The 12,830-nt window shown below is 50.4% G+C and overlaps 1 protein-coding gene across 2 annotated transcripts in view; it reads left to right on the top strand.

The window, feature by feature from the left end:
- The window catches only part of CMTR1 (cap methyltransferase 1), a 50,273-nt gene extending 37,934 nt beyond the window's left edge, over positions 1–12,339 (top strand). The window contains exons 14-24 of one of the 2 annotated variants that reach the window (XM_017870143.1): positions 1,861–1,917; positions 2,689–2,746; positions 3,260–3,328; positions 4,311–4,442; positions 5,360–5,482; positions 6,166–6,257; positions 6,960–7,028; positions 8,427–8,474; positions 9,240–9,352; positions 9,975–10,083; positions 10,845–12,339. In XM_017870143.1, coding sequence (XP_017725632.1) covers positions 1,861–1,917; positions 2,689–2,746; positions 3,260–3,328; positions 4,311–4,442; positions 5,360–5,482; positions 6,166–6,257; positions 6,960–7,028; positions 8,427–8,474; positions 9,240–9,352; positions 9,975–10,083; positions 10,845–10,977 — 1,003 coding nt within the window. In that variant the 3' untranslated portion in view covers positions 10,978–12,339. Of the gene's footprint in view, positions 1–1,860; positions 1,918–2,688; positions 2,747–3,259; positions 3,329–4,310; positions 4,443–5,359; positions 5,483–6,165; positions 6,751–6,959; positions 7,029–8,426; positions 8,475–9,239; positions 9,353–9,974; positions 10,084–10,844 lie in introns of those variants that run through there. The other variant, XR_001885106.1, reaches the window with a different exon arrangement.
- Positions 12,340–12,830: the final 491 nt, after the last annotated feature.

Genomic DNA, 12,830 nt, shown 5'->3' on the forward strand with positions numbered 1-12,830 from the left:
AGATTTACTCTCTTACCTGAAACAATGATTTAAAAAAAAGAGAGAGAGAGAAAATGGACAAATCACCTAACACAAGGATTTTCATGACACTGGGAATCAGGCATCAAAGGACAGTGATTAGCCACGCGTGGTGGTACACACCTGTAACTCCAGCTACTCTGGAGGCTGAGATGGGAGGATGGCTTCAGTTCAGGAGTTCAAGGCTGCAGTGAGTCATGCTTGCATCATGCACTCCAGCCTGGGCGACAGAGCAAGACTCTCTCAAAATATATATATATATATATATGTATGTATGTATGTATGTATGTATATTTCCCTTTCATTTTTGAAGGATATTTTCACTGGGTATAGAATTTGAGGTTGCTGTTTTTTGCACTTTAAAGATATGATTCCATGGTTCTCTGCCTCCCTTGTTTCTGATGAAAAGTCAGCCATTATTCCTGTTGTTTTCCTGTATGTCATGTGTCTTTTTCCCTTCCGGCTGCTTTTAATATTTTATCTGTTATTTTTAGTATATCAACCTTGATACATTTATATGTAGTTTTCTTTGTATTTATTCTGCTTGGGGTTCACTGACCTTGGATCTGTGGATTGATTTCATTCAACACTTCAGGAAATTTCTTGGCCATTAGTTTGTCAATATGTTGTTTTATTGGTGTTTTGTTTTTGTTTTTGTTTTTTTTTTGAGATGGAGTCTCACTCTGTTGCCCAGGCTGGAGTGCAGTGGTGCAATCTCAGCTCACTGCAGCCTCCTCCTGTGGGGTTCAAGTGATTCACCTGCTTCAGCCTCCCGAGTAGTTGGGATTACAGGCGCCCACCACCATGCCTGGCTAGTTTTTGTGTTTTTAGTAGAGACAGAATTTCACCATGTTGGTCAGGCTGGTCTCAAACTCCTGACCTCAGATGATCCGCCAGCCTTAGCCTCCCAGAGTGCTGGGATTACAGGCGTGAGCCACCACACCCAGCCTAATATATTGTTTTATTCTTTCCTCTGCTTCTGGAACTCCAATTATGTTTATGTTAAGCAGTTTGCTATTGTCCCCAATACCTAGATGATCCGTTTTTGTTTTTTTTTTCACTTTTTTTCCTCTTTTATGTTTCAGTTTGGGTTTCTATTGACATGTCTGTCCTCAAGTTCACTGGTTCTTTCCTCTACTATGTTCAGTCTGCCAATCCCAGCAAAATAATTTCTCATCTCGAACATATTTTCATTTCTAGAATTTCTATTTGCCTTTAAAAAATACAGTTTCTATATCTCTGCTGAAAATCTTCACCTTTTTATATATGTCATTCACCCTTTCCAGTAGATCTTTTAACATGTTTATCACAGTTATCTTAAAGGCCCCATCTGAGAATTCCAACATTTGGGCCATCTCTGGGTCTTATTCTGTTGGCTTGTTTTCCCTCTTGCCAATGGGTAGCATTTTCTTGCTTCATCATATGCCTCATAATTTTTTATTAAATGCCAGGCATTGTATGTAAAGAACAGTGAAGACTAAAGTAGAAAGGGTAGCTGTTACTATACATGGGTCGAGTAAGCTTAGTCTATAGTTGAACCGAGTCTGGGCTTTGAATGAGCTCACCTCTACTCTCAGATGATTTAAGGGTGGGATTAGAAGCTTCCTTTTAGTAGGACTTGGGATCTAAGAACTGAGTGACTTGGTTTTCCTGTTCTACCCTCATCCTTCAGTAAGCCCCACGTAACTGCACTGTGGGGTGGGGTGTGGGTTTCTTTCTCAACTCTCCAGCTCCTTCACCAAACGTAGATGGCCACTGCTCCAGTTTAACCTCTCTGTCCTGATGTCAGTTACCTGTCTTTTTTGGTAATCATGAGATCAAACAATTTTTTGTTTCTTCTAGCCACTGTGGTCTGCAGATCAAAGCTCTGGCAAAAATCCATGCCTTTGTTCAAGACACGTGAGTGTTGCCCACTTTTCAGAAACCACCTATTTCAAGGGAAGATCTTGCTTTGCTCCTCCCCCCAAGCTGGTTGTTTTTTTCATTTCAAGAAACATTTTAAAACACCTACTCTTATCTCATACTCTGCTGTGGTCTCTGAAGGATGCCAGAGAAGCATGTGACGTGAACCTTGTCCCCAAATACTTTACACTATCTTTGGGCAGATAATAGTAACCCAGGAAACGGATACAGGAAAGTTTATTAACAGTGCATCAGAGGGTTATACAGTGGCATAACACAAGTAGAATACATAATGTTCAGGGGACACAGAGTAAAGAGTGATCAAGAGAGGAGAGGTAGGACTGATCAGAGAAACCTCTGGTAGGGGGTGAACATAAGCTAATTCAGCCTTGTGGGGCATGATGACATCTGCTGAGACAGGTTTAGTATGGCCTGTGTCAGCAGAAGAGGAGCTAGAACATGTTGATGGGTGATTGAAAAGGGGTGTCAGAGAGGACCCTGGCATCCAGGTGGTCTGGAGGGCACTTTCTCCTTTCCCACTGTGGTGAGAAGGGCAGGTAATCCCATTTCATGTATGTTTGAGCTCATCTTCAAAAGGAGAGCCTTGCATGTGTTGTAATCACGCTGGGCCAGTGGCAGCATAGTGTCTGTGTGTACACTCACATGTTCATTCATTCAGGCCTCCTCTCTATGGGATGTGAGGGGTGCACTGGGGGCACTCCTGTGTCTCGTAGAGATTTTAATCACTGACTGGCTTCATACTCCCAGGACACTGAGTGAGCCTCGACAGGCAGAGATCCGGAAGGAGTGCCTCCGACTCTGGGGGGTGAGTGTCTCCCCCAGCCCATTGCTGCTTCAGGGCAGGGAAGCCGTAGAGAAGAATGGGGTTAACTCCCAATCCTGTCACCTTAGGGTCTCTCTGCATCCAAAAATATATGCTACCCTCACAGCATCCCAGAGGTTGACTTTTCGGCATTGCTGGTAGTTACCTCCTTGGCCCTTTCACTGCAGGTTTGACCCTGCAGCTGGGTCAGAAAGGACTAAGGGGTGGGGTGTGGGGAGGTGGACTGGCATCAGTTTTGCAACTGGTGGCCCCATGTAGCAGCACTGACCACAGAGAGCCCCAGAGAAAGGGAAGTAGCCTTTGGGGTGCATTGCCACAGGGTCTGAAAGGGAGCAGTGAGTGAATTATCCACCTCCATCCCTGTCAGCCTAGCCTCCTTTGTTGTGTGCCATTCCTCCTCCCCAGTCTGACCCTATCCTCCACCTGCGTACACTCATACACGGCCTCGGTCAAACGGGCATTTGAAAGTCAAGGCTCTTTGCTGTCTTATTTCAGATCCCAGACCAGGCTCGTGTGGCTCCTTCTTCCTCTGACCCCAAATCAAAGTTCTTTGAGCTAATCCAGGTAAGACTGGTATCTGTGGTGGAAATAAAAAGTTAGAGATCCGTCTCTAGATGTGGATAGTATCACTGAGGCCCCAAATGCATGGCCTCCAGAGGGTTTGTGCAGATGCCCCTCATGGATTCTAAGGGGCAGAGCTAAGGCTGCCACAGTGGGAAACCTTTGGTATAGGGTGTTGAATTCCCCAAGAGCAGTCAGGCCAACGGAAGATTCTCATCTTCAGTGCCTGTGCTCAGCATTCCTGCCACCCAAAGGGTGGTTCTGGCTCTGTCACCCTGGCAAGTTCAGGGTCCTGTGGGATTTGCCTACAAAAGAGACACAGAGTATAGGATGATCTTAGACAAGGGAGCTGGGCATAGGGTGAAGGGAGCTGCCAGGGAAGCCCACAGCAGGGTTGGCCTAAACCCCAGCTTCTTTGTCTTATTTCTGGTGACCTGGTCCTCAGAGTTCTTTTGCCCTGTTTCTTCCTACCACTCAACCTCCAGCTTTTACTTGGGTCTCATTTAAATCTGGCCCAGATCATGGGCAATTGTGCTGGTTTTGTGGGGGTCAGGGAGTAGAGACCGAGGTTCAAGATGCCCTCCAAAGAATTGTATGTGTACAATTTTCTAAATGGGGTAAAGAGATCACTAAACTGTTCTCACACCAACTGCTGGAGAATCCTTGCTTTTACTTTTATCGAAGGGGCAGCTTTTATATTCTGGTGACATTTTCTTATAGGTCTGGTAAATTGATCTGTACTTGGGGACTCAGTGTTCTTTACTTTTCCAGCCTCTCCTAATAGGTCCTACAGGAACATTCCAAGTAGATGGAAATAGATCCCATTTAGTGCACAGTTAGGTAGAGAAGGGGGTGCAGGTGAGCGTATTTCAGAGAGCCAATGCTTCCTGTCCCTTGCCTTGTCGAGCCTGCCCCCAGCCCATATAGGCACCCATACTGTCCCTTCCCCCAACCTGACAGTGTTTTCTCTGACTCGTGGCTGCAGGGCACTGAGATTGACATCTTCAGCTACAAGCCCACACTGCTCACCTCTAAAACCCTGGAGAAGATCCGCCCTGTGTTTGACTACCGCTGCATGGTGTCTGGCAGTGAGCAGAAGTTCCTCATCGGCCTGGGGGTAAGTCTGCACCTGGCTTCCTGCCCTGCTTGGGATGGTGGATTTGCCCTTTGTGGGAATCTGGACTGCTGCCTGCCACACTTGGTACATGTTCTCTTGGCACTAAGTAGCTGTTGCTTTAACTCTAGTGAAGGTATTTCTTGAAACTTTATTTCCTTTCTTCCTCTGAGTTTGCCAAGTGTCATTCATTCATTCTTTCATTTGTTGCTTCAACTCTGTGCATTGCTAAAGGGAACACTGCCGCTTTTCTTGTGATATAGAGCTTCCCAGGCTAGCAGCGTGGTCAGCAGGCTAATCTGGCTTGAGCCCATGCAGCCATTCCTTTGCAACACCACCACCACCCCATGCCATCCCCCGTCTTGCAAAGATACTCCCTGTCCTTACCCTGGGCCCCCTGGAGTCTAAAATGAGGTGAGGGAGAGCCTTGGCAAGCTCTTTATCTTACTTAACTGGGTAAAGTCATTGCTTTTTCTTTCAACTCTTGACTTGTGTTTCTATATAATTTGATCCTGTCTTCCTCAGTTACATCTTTTGTGTCCTCTCACACTGTCTTTTTCTCATTTTACTTACTCTCTCCTTCTCTGCTCTCTGGACTCTTCACCAAACCCACCTTAGACATACACGAAATTGGATCTTTTTTTGAGGGCCACTAATTATGGACTTAGGTCTTTTGAGTGGTGCCCTGCTCCTGTTCCAAGGCTGAGCCAGATCTCTGCTTCTCTTCTGCAGAGGCACTGGAGAACACTACTATCATTATCACTAAAGTATAATGGATTTAATTTCTCATAGACATTTTCTTCTGACATTTCCCAGTCCTATCAGTTTGCAGCTGCCAACTAAAAGCTCTTTTGAGAAGTAAGCCTTTTATCCTTCGATGTCCATGCCTTCCTTACCCGACTGTTTCTCTCTGCCTATAGAAATCCCAGATCTACACGTGGGATGGCCGCCAGTCAGACCGCTGGATCAAGCTAGACCTGAAGACAGAGCTGCCTCGGGACACTCTGCTATCTGTGGAAATTGTGCATGAGCTGAAAGGGGAGGTCAGAGATGGTTCTGCTCAAGTGTTGGCCTTGCAGCTAGGGGACTAGGGAGCTGCTGAACCTGTCCTTTTGCCCTGAGTTAACTTGGTTACATTGTGTGGTGGCTGACAGGGCCGAAGGCTGGGCTAAGGGTTTATAATGAGTCTTCTCCCGGAGCCGTTGCTCTAAGCCACAGTGGTTCAGGTAAGGAGGAGCACAGTCTCTGTGCGTCAGAGGAGACCTTGATTGTCTCTGTGCACTGAGGGCCCTACTGAGTCTACTGGGTATTTTTTAGCAGCTGATTTAGCTTTTGACCAGAGATCCCTTGGGAAAGAAGAGACTTGTTATTTCTCAGGAGCCATGAGTATGAAATCTGTATGGTAACATTAAGAACAGTCAGTAGGAACAGTTTGCAAGGGGTGTAAGCCAGATCCTGGCTGGAGTGCCATGGCAGCAACCTCACTGGGTTTGAGGTTCAAGGGGCCTCATCACCAATGCCTTGGATCTTACCCTGCTCAGAAGCCCAGGCCAGTCGTTCTGAGAAGCAGCTGGGAGGGAGACAAGAGAAATATCCCGCTAATATTTAGAGCCCTACCTTTCCCCTGGCTATAGGCGGAATGGAGCCAGCATGCCATGTTGGGGGTTAGTGGGGCCTGAAGGCTGACGCCTGGCAGATTGGGCAGTGTACTTACTTATCCTTCTAGGGGAAGGCCCAGCGGAAGATCAGTGCCATCCACATCCTCGATGTCCTTGTGCTGAATGGCACCGATGTTCGGGAGCAGCACTTTAACCAGCGGTCTGACCTGGGCCCCAGGGTAGGGAGGGTGGGGGTAGGCCAGGGCAGCTTGGGAGGACAGCAGCCTCCTGAGGTGTGGCCCCTCACCCAGGGCTTCTCTGCTTGTCCACATCCTGAGTTTCCCTCTCCCACCCACTGGGTGGTCCCAAAGTCAGGGTGATAATTGGTGTTGCCACTTCAGAGTTGGCTAGGGCTTGGGCCCTGGTTATCAGAGATACCAGCACACTCCATTTTGCCACAGCTGCTCAGGTTGAGGTATTTAAGGTTGAGCAAGAGGGTGACCTTGTGGAAAGAGGGGTACTCCTTGGAAGAAATATCCTGTGCTTGAGTGGTCCCATTTAAGTTGCTTCATCTGAGTGGGTGCACTGTGGTGTCCATGCTTTGGGGTGACAGGGCAGACACAATAAAGATGATACTTGAAGTTCTAGTGGAGGTGACTGAGCACAGCTGAAGGCACACTTCAGGAAAACCAACCGACATAGTGAAATTAGAGGTCAGAATCCACAGGGGTGGGGCATGAATAAAGACGTCGGTGGAGAAGGGCAGGGCGGGCATCCTGGGGGACGTGGGTGCTGCCTCTTGGAGCAGTCTTGCCGCAGATTCAGAAGGTTCTCTGACTGGAGCTGTGAAAATGCCCTGGGGGTAGGGGTGCTGGTGGAGGCATCCTTGGCTTGCCTCTGAGAGAGACTGTTTGGATTGTAGAATTCAGCTTGCCGAGAAATTTGTGAAAGCCGTTTCCAAGCCCAGTCGGCCTGACATGAATCCCATCAGGTGAGCGTGTGGTCCCTCCCCTCCATGCTTCTTTCTGGCCAGTACCTGCTGCTCCCGTCCAGTGAGGGATGGGAGGGCTCAGTGGAGGGCACTAGGCAAGTTGGTGTTAGAGACAAGACCATTCTTGCTGAGAAGTTTGTTTGAGGGTGCTAGGTAGGTGACTTGCCCCAGAGCATCTCCCCATCCTGCCTGGCAGTGGGTGAACTTCATTCTGAGGGGTTAAGGCATCCTTGTTGTTAAGATGCACGTGCTTCTGAAAGTGCCAACCCACCTCATGAATCACCCGTTCCCACTTGAGCATTGTTAGCACATCACCTGGCCTTTTTATTTTTTTTTTCAGGTAAGAAATGGGTGCTGAGGGAATGGGAATTTTGAACATGAAAAACAGAAGAATGGTTTGAGGGAATGGGACCCCCAGTGCTGAGGGAGAAGGCCAGGGGTGTTGTAATGTTAGATAGTGGGAAAGTTCCAGGACCCTGAGAGGGAAAGGAGGAAGAGAACAGAGTCAGGAGGAGACAGATGGAGGACACACTTTTCCAGGGTAGGCTGAGGTCTGAGGTTATTGTCAAAGGGTACTGTTCAGCCCTGCTCTTGGGGGCTTCATGTGGCTGGAGACTGAGGTATCTAGTTACACTTTATCTACATTGTTTTTGTTCTTTTTAACATAAATTTACTTAGTTAAAATTAAATTCAGTATTGAGAATGCACTTTATAGGTGGCATGCGAAAGTCTCAAAGGAATTTCTGTCTGCACTTTAAAATGTCCTGTCTGCTAGGTCCTGAAAGACAGCTCCCAGGGGGAACCTTGCTTTCATTGCTTGTGGTTTGGTTGCTGGATTTCTGGGAACCTTCCCCACTAGCAGTTCCAAAGACATGTTCAGGGCCCCCAAGAGCTGAGCGTGGGCATCAAACAGGAGCCCTGCATCCTTGTTAGGGTTTCCCCACCCACTGTGGGTAATAGGACTATTAGGACTGTTTAGCAGTAAGGTGTTATGGAAGGCCTAAAATCCACATGGACAGACCTGGGCAAGAGCCTACTCCTTGGTTTTCTCCCCTCTGGTGATGGTGAAGATGGCTTGGGGTGAGAATGCTGACAGAGACATCTTTGTCTGCCAGACTTTTCTTCCTCTTTCTCCCTCCTGTCTTCCAGCATCTGTAGTTTCACTCCCAAGTTGCCCTGACACAGGCCTGAGGAGCTGCTTGGCAGCTCTGAAACCCAGGACTTGTCTGTGTAGAACAACCACAGGGCAGGCTCGGTGTCCTTGCTGCCAGTGGGCTGGGTGGTTTCAGGGAGGGCCTGGGGCAGAAGCCAAGGTCAGGTGCAGTCTCCTGCCTCCCAGCTGCCTCCTGGACGAGAATGTCCCCCAGGAAGCCTTTGTCTCTGTCCCTCTACCCGCAGGGTGAAGGAGGTGTACAGACTGGAAGAGATGGAGAAGATTTTTGTCAGGTGAGTGACTTGACCGGTGAAACTCAGATTCAAGAGGAGGTGGGGGTGCAGCCGTGTCCTGGAGTCATCCTCTGTTTCGTAGAGACTGGTCAGGGGTGGGGTGGTGCGCTGGCTCCAGTGGTCCCCTCACCTCACCTGCCTCTCTGCAGCACCGCTGCAGTCAAGGGCCCCCCGGCTGAGAGCTGCTTCAGCATCCTATCAGGAGGGAGCCGGGTGGGCTGTGTCAGGCAGAAATACGGGCTCATTGATGCTGTCACAGTTACGATGGGCCCTGCGAGGGGCAGAGCAGCAAGCTGCTTGAAATACCATAAATCCCAGCTCCCGATGCTGACAGAAATTAAGCCTGGAGGGGTAGAAGGGGCATAAATGCGTCCTCATGTTCTTAGTGGTGTGTGGGTGCTCACAGATCTCAGTCTCCTGGGTGTGCTTATGTGGAGGTTACATTAACGCTTTAGTGGCTGCATTGCCATGGGCACCCATGGTATCAGATCTCACCCTTACTGGTGTTACCCTGAAATCCTCCAAGCAGCAGTGACACAGCAGGGTCATTTGTTACTCCCCTGCCTCCACTGCCTGAGTAGGAATTCAGGATCTGAATTCTAAACTCAGCATGGCCATCCACTCACTCGGCTCTGTGCCTTAGTTTCGTCTTAAGGCAAACCAGGATCAGATACTACAGTTGGGGTGATTTTATTAGTCAGAGACTAATTTTATCAGCCAGGGCCTTTTCTCTCTCTCATGTACATACCTTCTTGGGGAAGTCAGGTTGGAGATGAAGATCATCAAGGGCTCCAGTGGCACCCCAAAGCTCAGCTACACAGGGCGTGATGACCGGCACTTTGTACCCATGGGCCTCTACATCGTCAGGACAGTGAATGGTGGGTGAGGAGGGACTGTTCCCGCCATCCCCTCCCCTCTCCCCTCTCCCCACCAGGTGATGGGCCCAGACCCTACCCGAGCCAGAGCGAAGGGCTCCCAACTAAGGTGGGTAGCAGCTAGGCTGGCGTTTCTCTGAGGTGTATGTTAGGGGACAGTGTTCCCTGAGCCTCTTCTGTTCTTCCATGGGCCCTGGGAGTTGGTTAGGGAATAGAGAGAGGAGCTCAACTTGTACACAAGCACGTGTTGTTCTCATGGCAGGAAAAGGGCCTTCTCAGTAGACAGCGCAGATCCAGAAAGTCAAGCTTGGCTTCTTCCATTTTGCATCCCCCTTTCTTCAGAGCCCTCTGGCTAACAGAGTCCTATATCTGTCAGAGTCCTAGAGATGTTACCCTGATGGCAGGTTGGCAAGACTGGGGTGGGGTCGTTGAGAAGTCACGGCTTAGTCATTCTCCTGGAGCCCCTTTGGGCTGGTGATGAAGGCTGCTGCCTCACGGGCTGTTCCCTACTTGCTTTTGGGGAGAGGCAGGAATAGGACCACCAGGAGTGGAGGAAGGCACGCACCTGTCCTCCACAAGTGCTTTGTGTCCCCTTCTGGGCTTCATCCCCTCTTCCTCCTGTCAGAGCCCTGGACTATGGGATTCAGCAAAAGCTTCAAGAAGAAATTCTTCTACAACAAGAAAACCAAGGACTCTACTTTTGACCTCCCCGCAGACTCCATTGCCCCATTTCAGTAAGTAGCTCTCCTCCAAGCCTGCCCTCCTTAGCAGCCTCAAGTACTCCTGCAGGATGTCAGCCAGCTGTCCTGGGGCACACCCTGGTTCCTGAGACTGTTGCCCATGTAGGGGTTCCCCTGAGCACAGGCCTGAGAACACCTTTGTGGGGATGGCAGCCCCCTGCAGGTGTGGCTGGGCCTAGGTAGAGCTGGTGAGGGAAGCATGATGCCTGGACCTGCCGTAATGGTTACGGACCTGGCTGTGAAGGCCCATCTGGGCAGCGTATCCACCCCATGGAGCAGCCACATTTCGGTGACATTCCAACACTGGCCTGATGGTGGGAACATGCTGAGGGCCCACAGCCCTGCCCCTTGGCACTCAAGGTCCCAGCTGTCCCTCTTTAGGACCCGGTGTCCATTAGACTGTTGGTCATAGGCTTCCCCAGCAGCCCTAATGTGCCTGTAATTAGCCACTGACATTTTCTGTCACCACACTACTAATACTGTTCTATTAGAGAAGCACAGACAGATAAGCCAGGAATATCAGTCATTGTAGGAATCCAGTTGGATGCAATTAGCAGCAACAGCTGTTTGTTGGGAAAAGTTGGTGCTGGGAGTCAGGGCAGAGCTAGGGCCTACTGGGTACCCTTTGCCTGCCAGGGGGAAGACCCTCAACTAAAGTCATTGACAGATCCCTGCGCCCGACACCCTTAAGAACACTTGACCCGATGCCATCTGGGTGCAGTCCCCTAACCTCTTTCCCCTCCCTCTCCTCCCAGCATCTGCTACTATGGCCGGCTCTTCTGGGAGTGGGGGGATGGCATTCGTGTGCATGACTCCCAGAAGCCCCAGGACCAGGACAAGCTGTCCAAGGAGGATGTCCTCTCCTTCATCCAGATGCACAGGGCCTAAGAGCCTCAGGATGCGCCACCCCTGCAGAATGCCCTGTCATTCCTGAGACGGGGCCACCTGGGGCCCATAGTGCTGGCTTCTTCCCCCTCTGGAAGGGACTGGGGAGCACTGCACCTGGCATGAGGAGTGGGTGGCCTCCTCCCCATCCCCCTGAAGAGCTCAGGCAGGGCCCTGCAGAGAACACTCCCACGTTCCTTCTGGGACACCTGCCTGGGAACTTCCCCCTGCCAGGACTCAGCCTGAAGGAAGCTGCTCCTGAGGCAGGTATGAGGTCAGTGCCTAGGGCACGTGGGGCCGATGGAGGACGTGTCAGAGTGGCAGAGCTGTGGGCTCTGCTGTTCTCTCCTGCATCCTGTAGACTCACTTTTCTGAGTTCCATGCACTGCCCTGAGGGTAGCCATGCCCTTGCTTTGCCCAACTTTTTATTGGGCCATCCCTGAGTGGGTGGAGACCTGCTGTCGTGAGCTGGCCAGGAGAACCTGCTATAAAAAATCACGGTTTTGTTTCTTTGAACTTACTGTTTTGATGCCAAGTTGGAGACGATTTTCTTGTCTCCTTCCCCCATTCATCCTGGCCTTGCCTGAAGTTCTTCCTAGCTCAGAGGTCTGACAGTCCAGCAGGGTGGGAAGGAGGGAGTGTGGGCCATCCGTCCCCTGATACCACATTGAGATCCTGGGAGCCCTCTCTTTCGTACTGAGTATGGAGTTGTAGAGCCATCCTAGGTCCCATCCCCTCTTGGTCCAAACACTGGGCAGCGCTAGATGGCAGGAAGCAGCCTCCAAGACCTCTCTCTCTCTCCCCCACAGCAGCAGTGGCCCCACCAGTAACCAAGGGTACCTCCAGGGGTTTGGGTAGCGCTGCCCTCTGGCAGTCATGCACCACTGTCTGCCATAGCCGCTCTAGGGTCTTGACAGAATTCTGAGCTGGAAGTGCAGCTCCCTTGCTACCCCTTCCCTTCCTTTTTCTTCCCTGATAGGAGGTACAATCTGCTTTTGTTTGTCATTATGTGGTCACTCCCATTTCCTTTATCTTGTCCGACAACGCTGAGAGGAGGGGGAGCTGGGCCATAGCTTGGGGTGGGGAGGGCACCTGTGGTTGTTTTAATGGGAAATACCTCTCAGAGATGTTCATGCAGGCTCCCTAGGGCCCCATCCCAGTGCCAGGCTGGTTTCCATGGAGATAGGGCACTGAGGCTCCTGTGAGGTTGGAATCGACTTCACCATGGGGGTCCTTCAGCCAGCATCCAGCTCCCCACCCCCAGGCTGGCAGCAGCACAGCTGAGATGCTATATTTCCACCCAATTCTGGGTATATCAGTGTGTCTTGCAGAATCTTGGATCATTAAAGATAAACATATTTTTAATGCCTGTGTGGCTCTGTGTTGGGGCTGCTGCTGTTTGTCCTCAGTGCTTTGTGGTCTGAGACTGGCTTGGATGAAACAGCTTGGGTCAGAAGTGAAGGGGAGGCAGCGCTACTCAAAGCAGAAGAGAGACAAGAGGGTTTGTTTAATCGGAGCCTGTCCAAGCTCTTGGGCCCCTGCAGGGCTCCCAGGGCTGCTGCTTGCTGCTCAAGAGGGGGCCCAAAGAAGAGTTGGGGGAAATTACGCAGCTCCTGTTAGAAGCAGGGACTGCAGAATGAATGAACCCACAGCCCCGGGAGGGCAGAGAGGCACCTTCCCCCCTTACATAAATCACACATCTCACTCCATGGTGGCACTGTGACAATCCAAGATCAGTCTGTGTGACTAAAATAACAGAGGCGTCAGACCAATTAGTGTCACTAGACTTGGGGGAAAGAGGGAGGGAGAGATGGTTTCACTGACCCTAGCCTGCCTTCCCTCCAAGGAGAGCTGGT

Source organism: Rhinopithecus bieti, unplaced genomic scaffold, assembly GCF_001698545.2.
Source record: "Rhinopithecus bieti isolate Rb0 unplaced genomic scaffold, ASM169854v2 scaffold_4553, whole genome shotgun sequence".
NCBI lineage: Eukaryota > Metazoa > Chordata > Mammalia > Primates > Cercopithecidae > Rhinopithecus > Rhinopithecus bieti.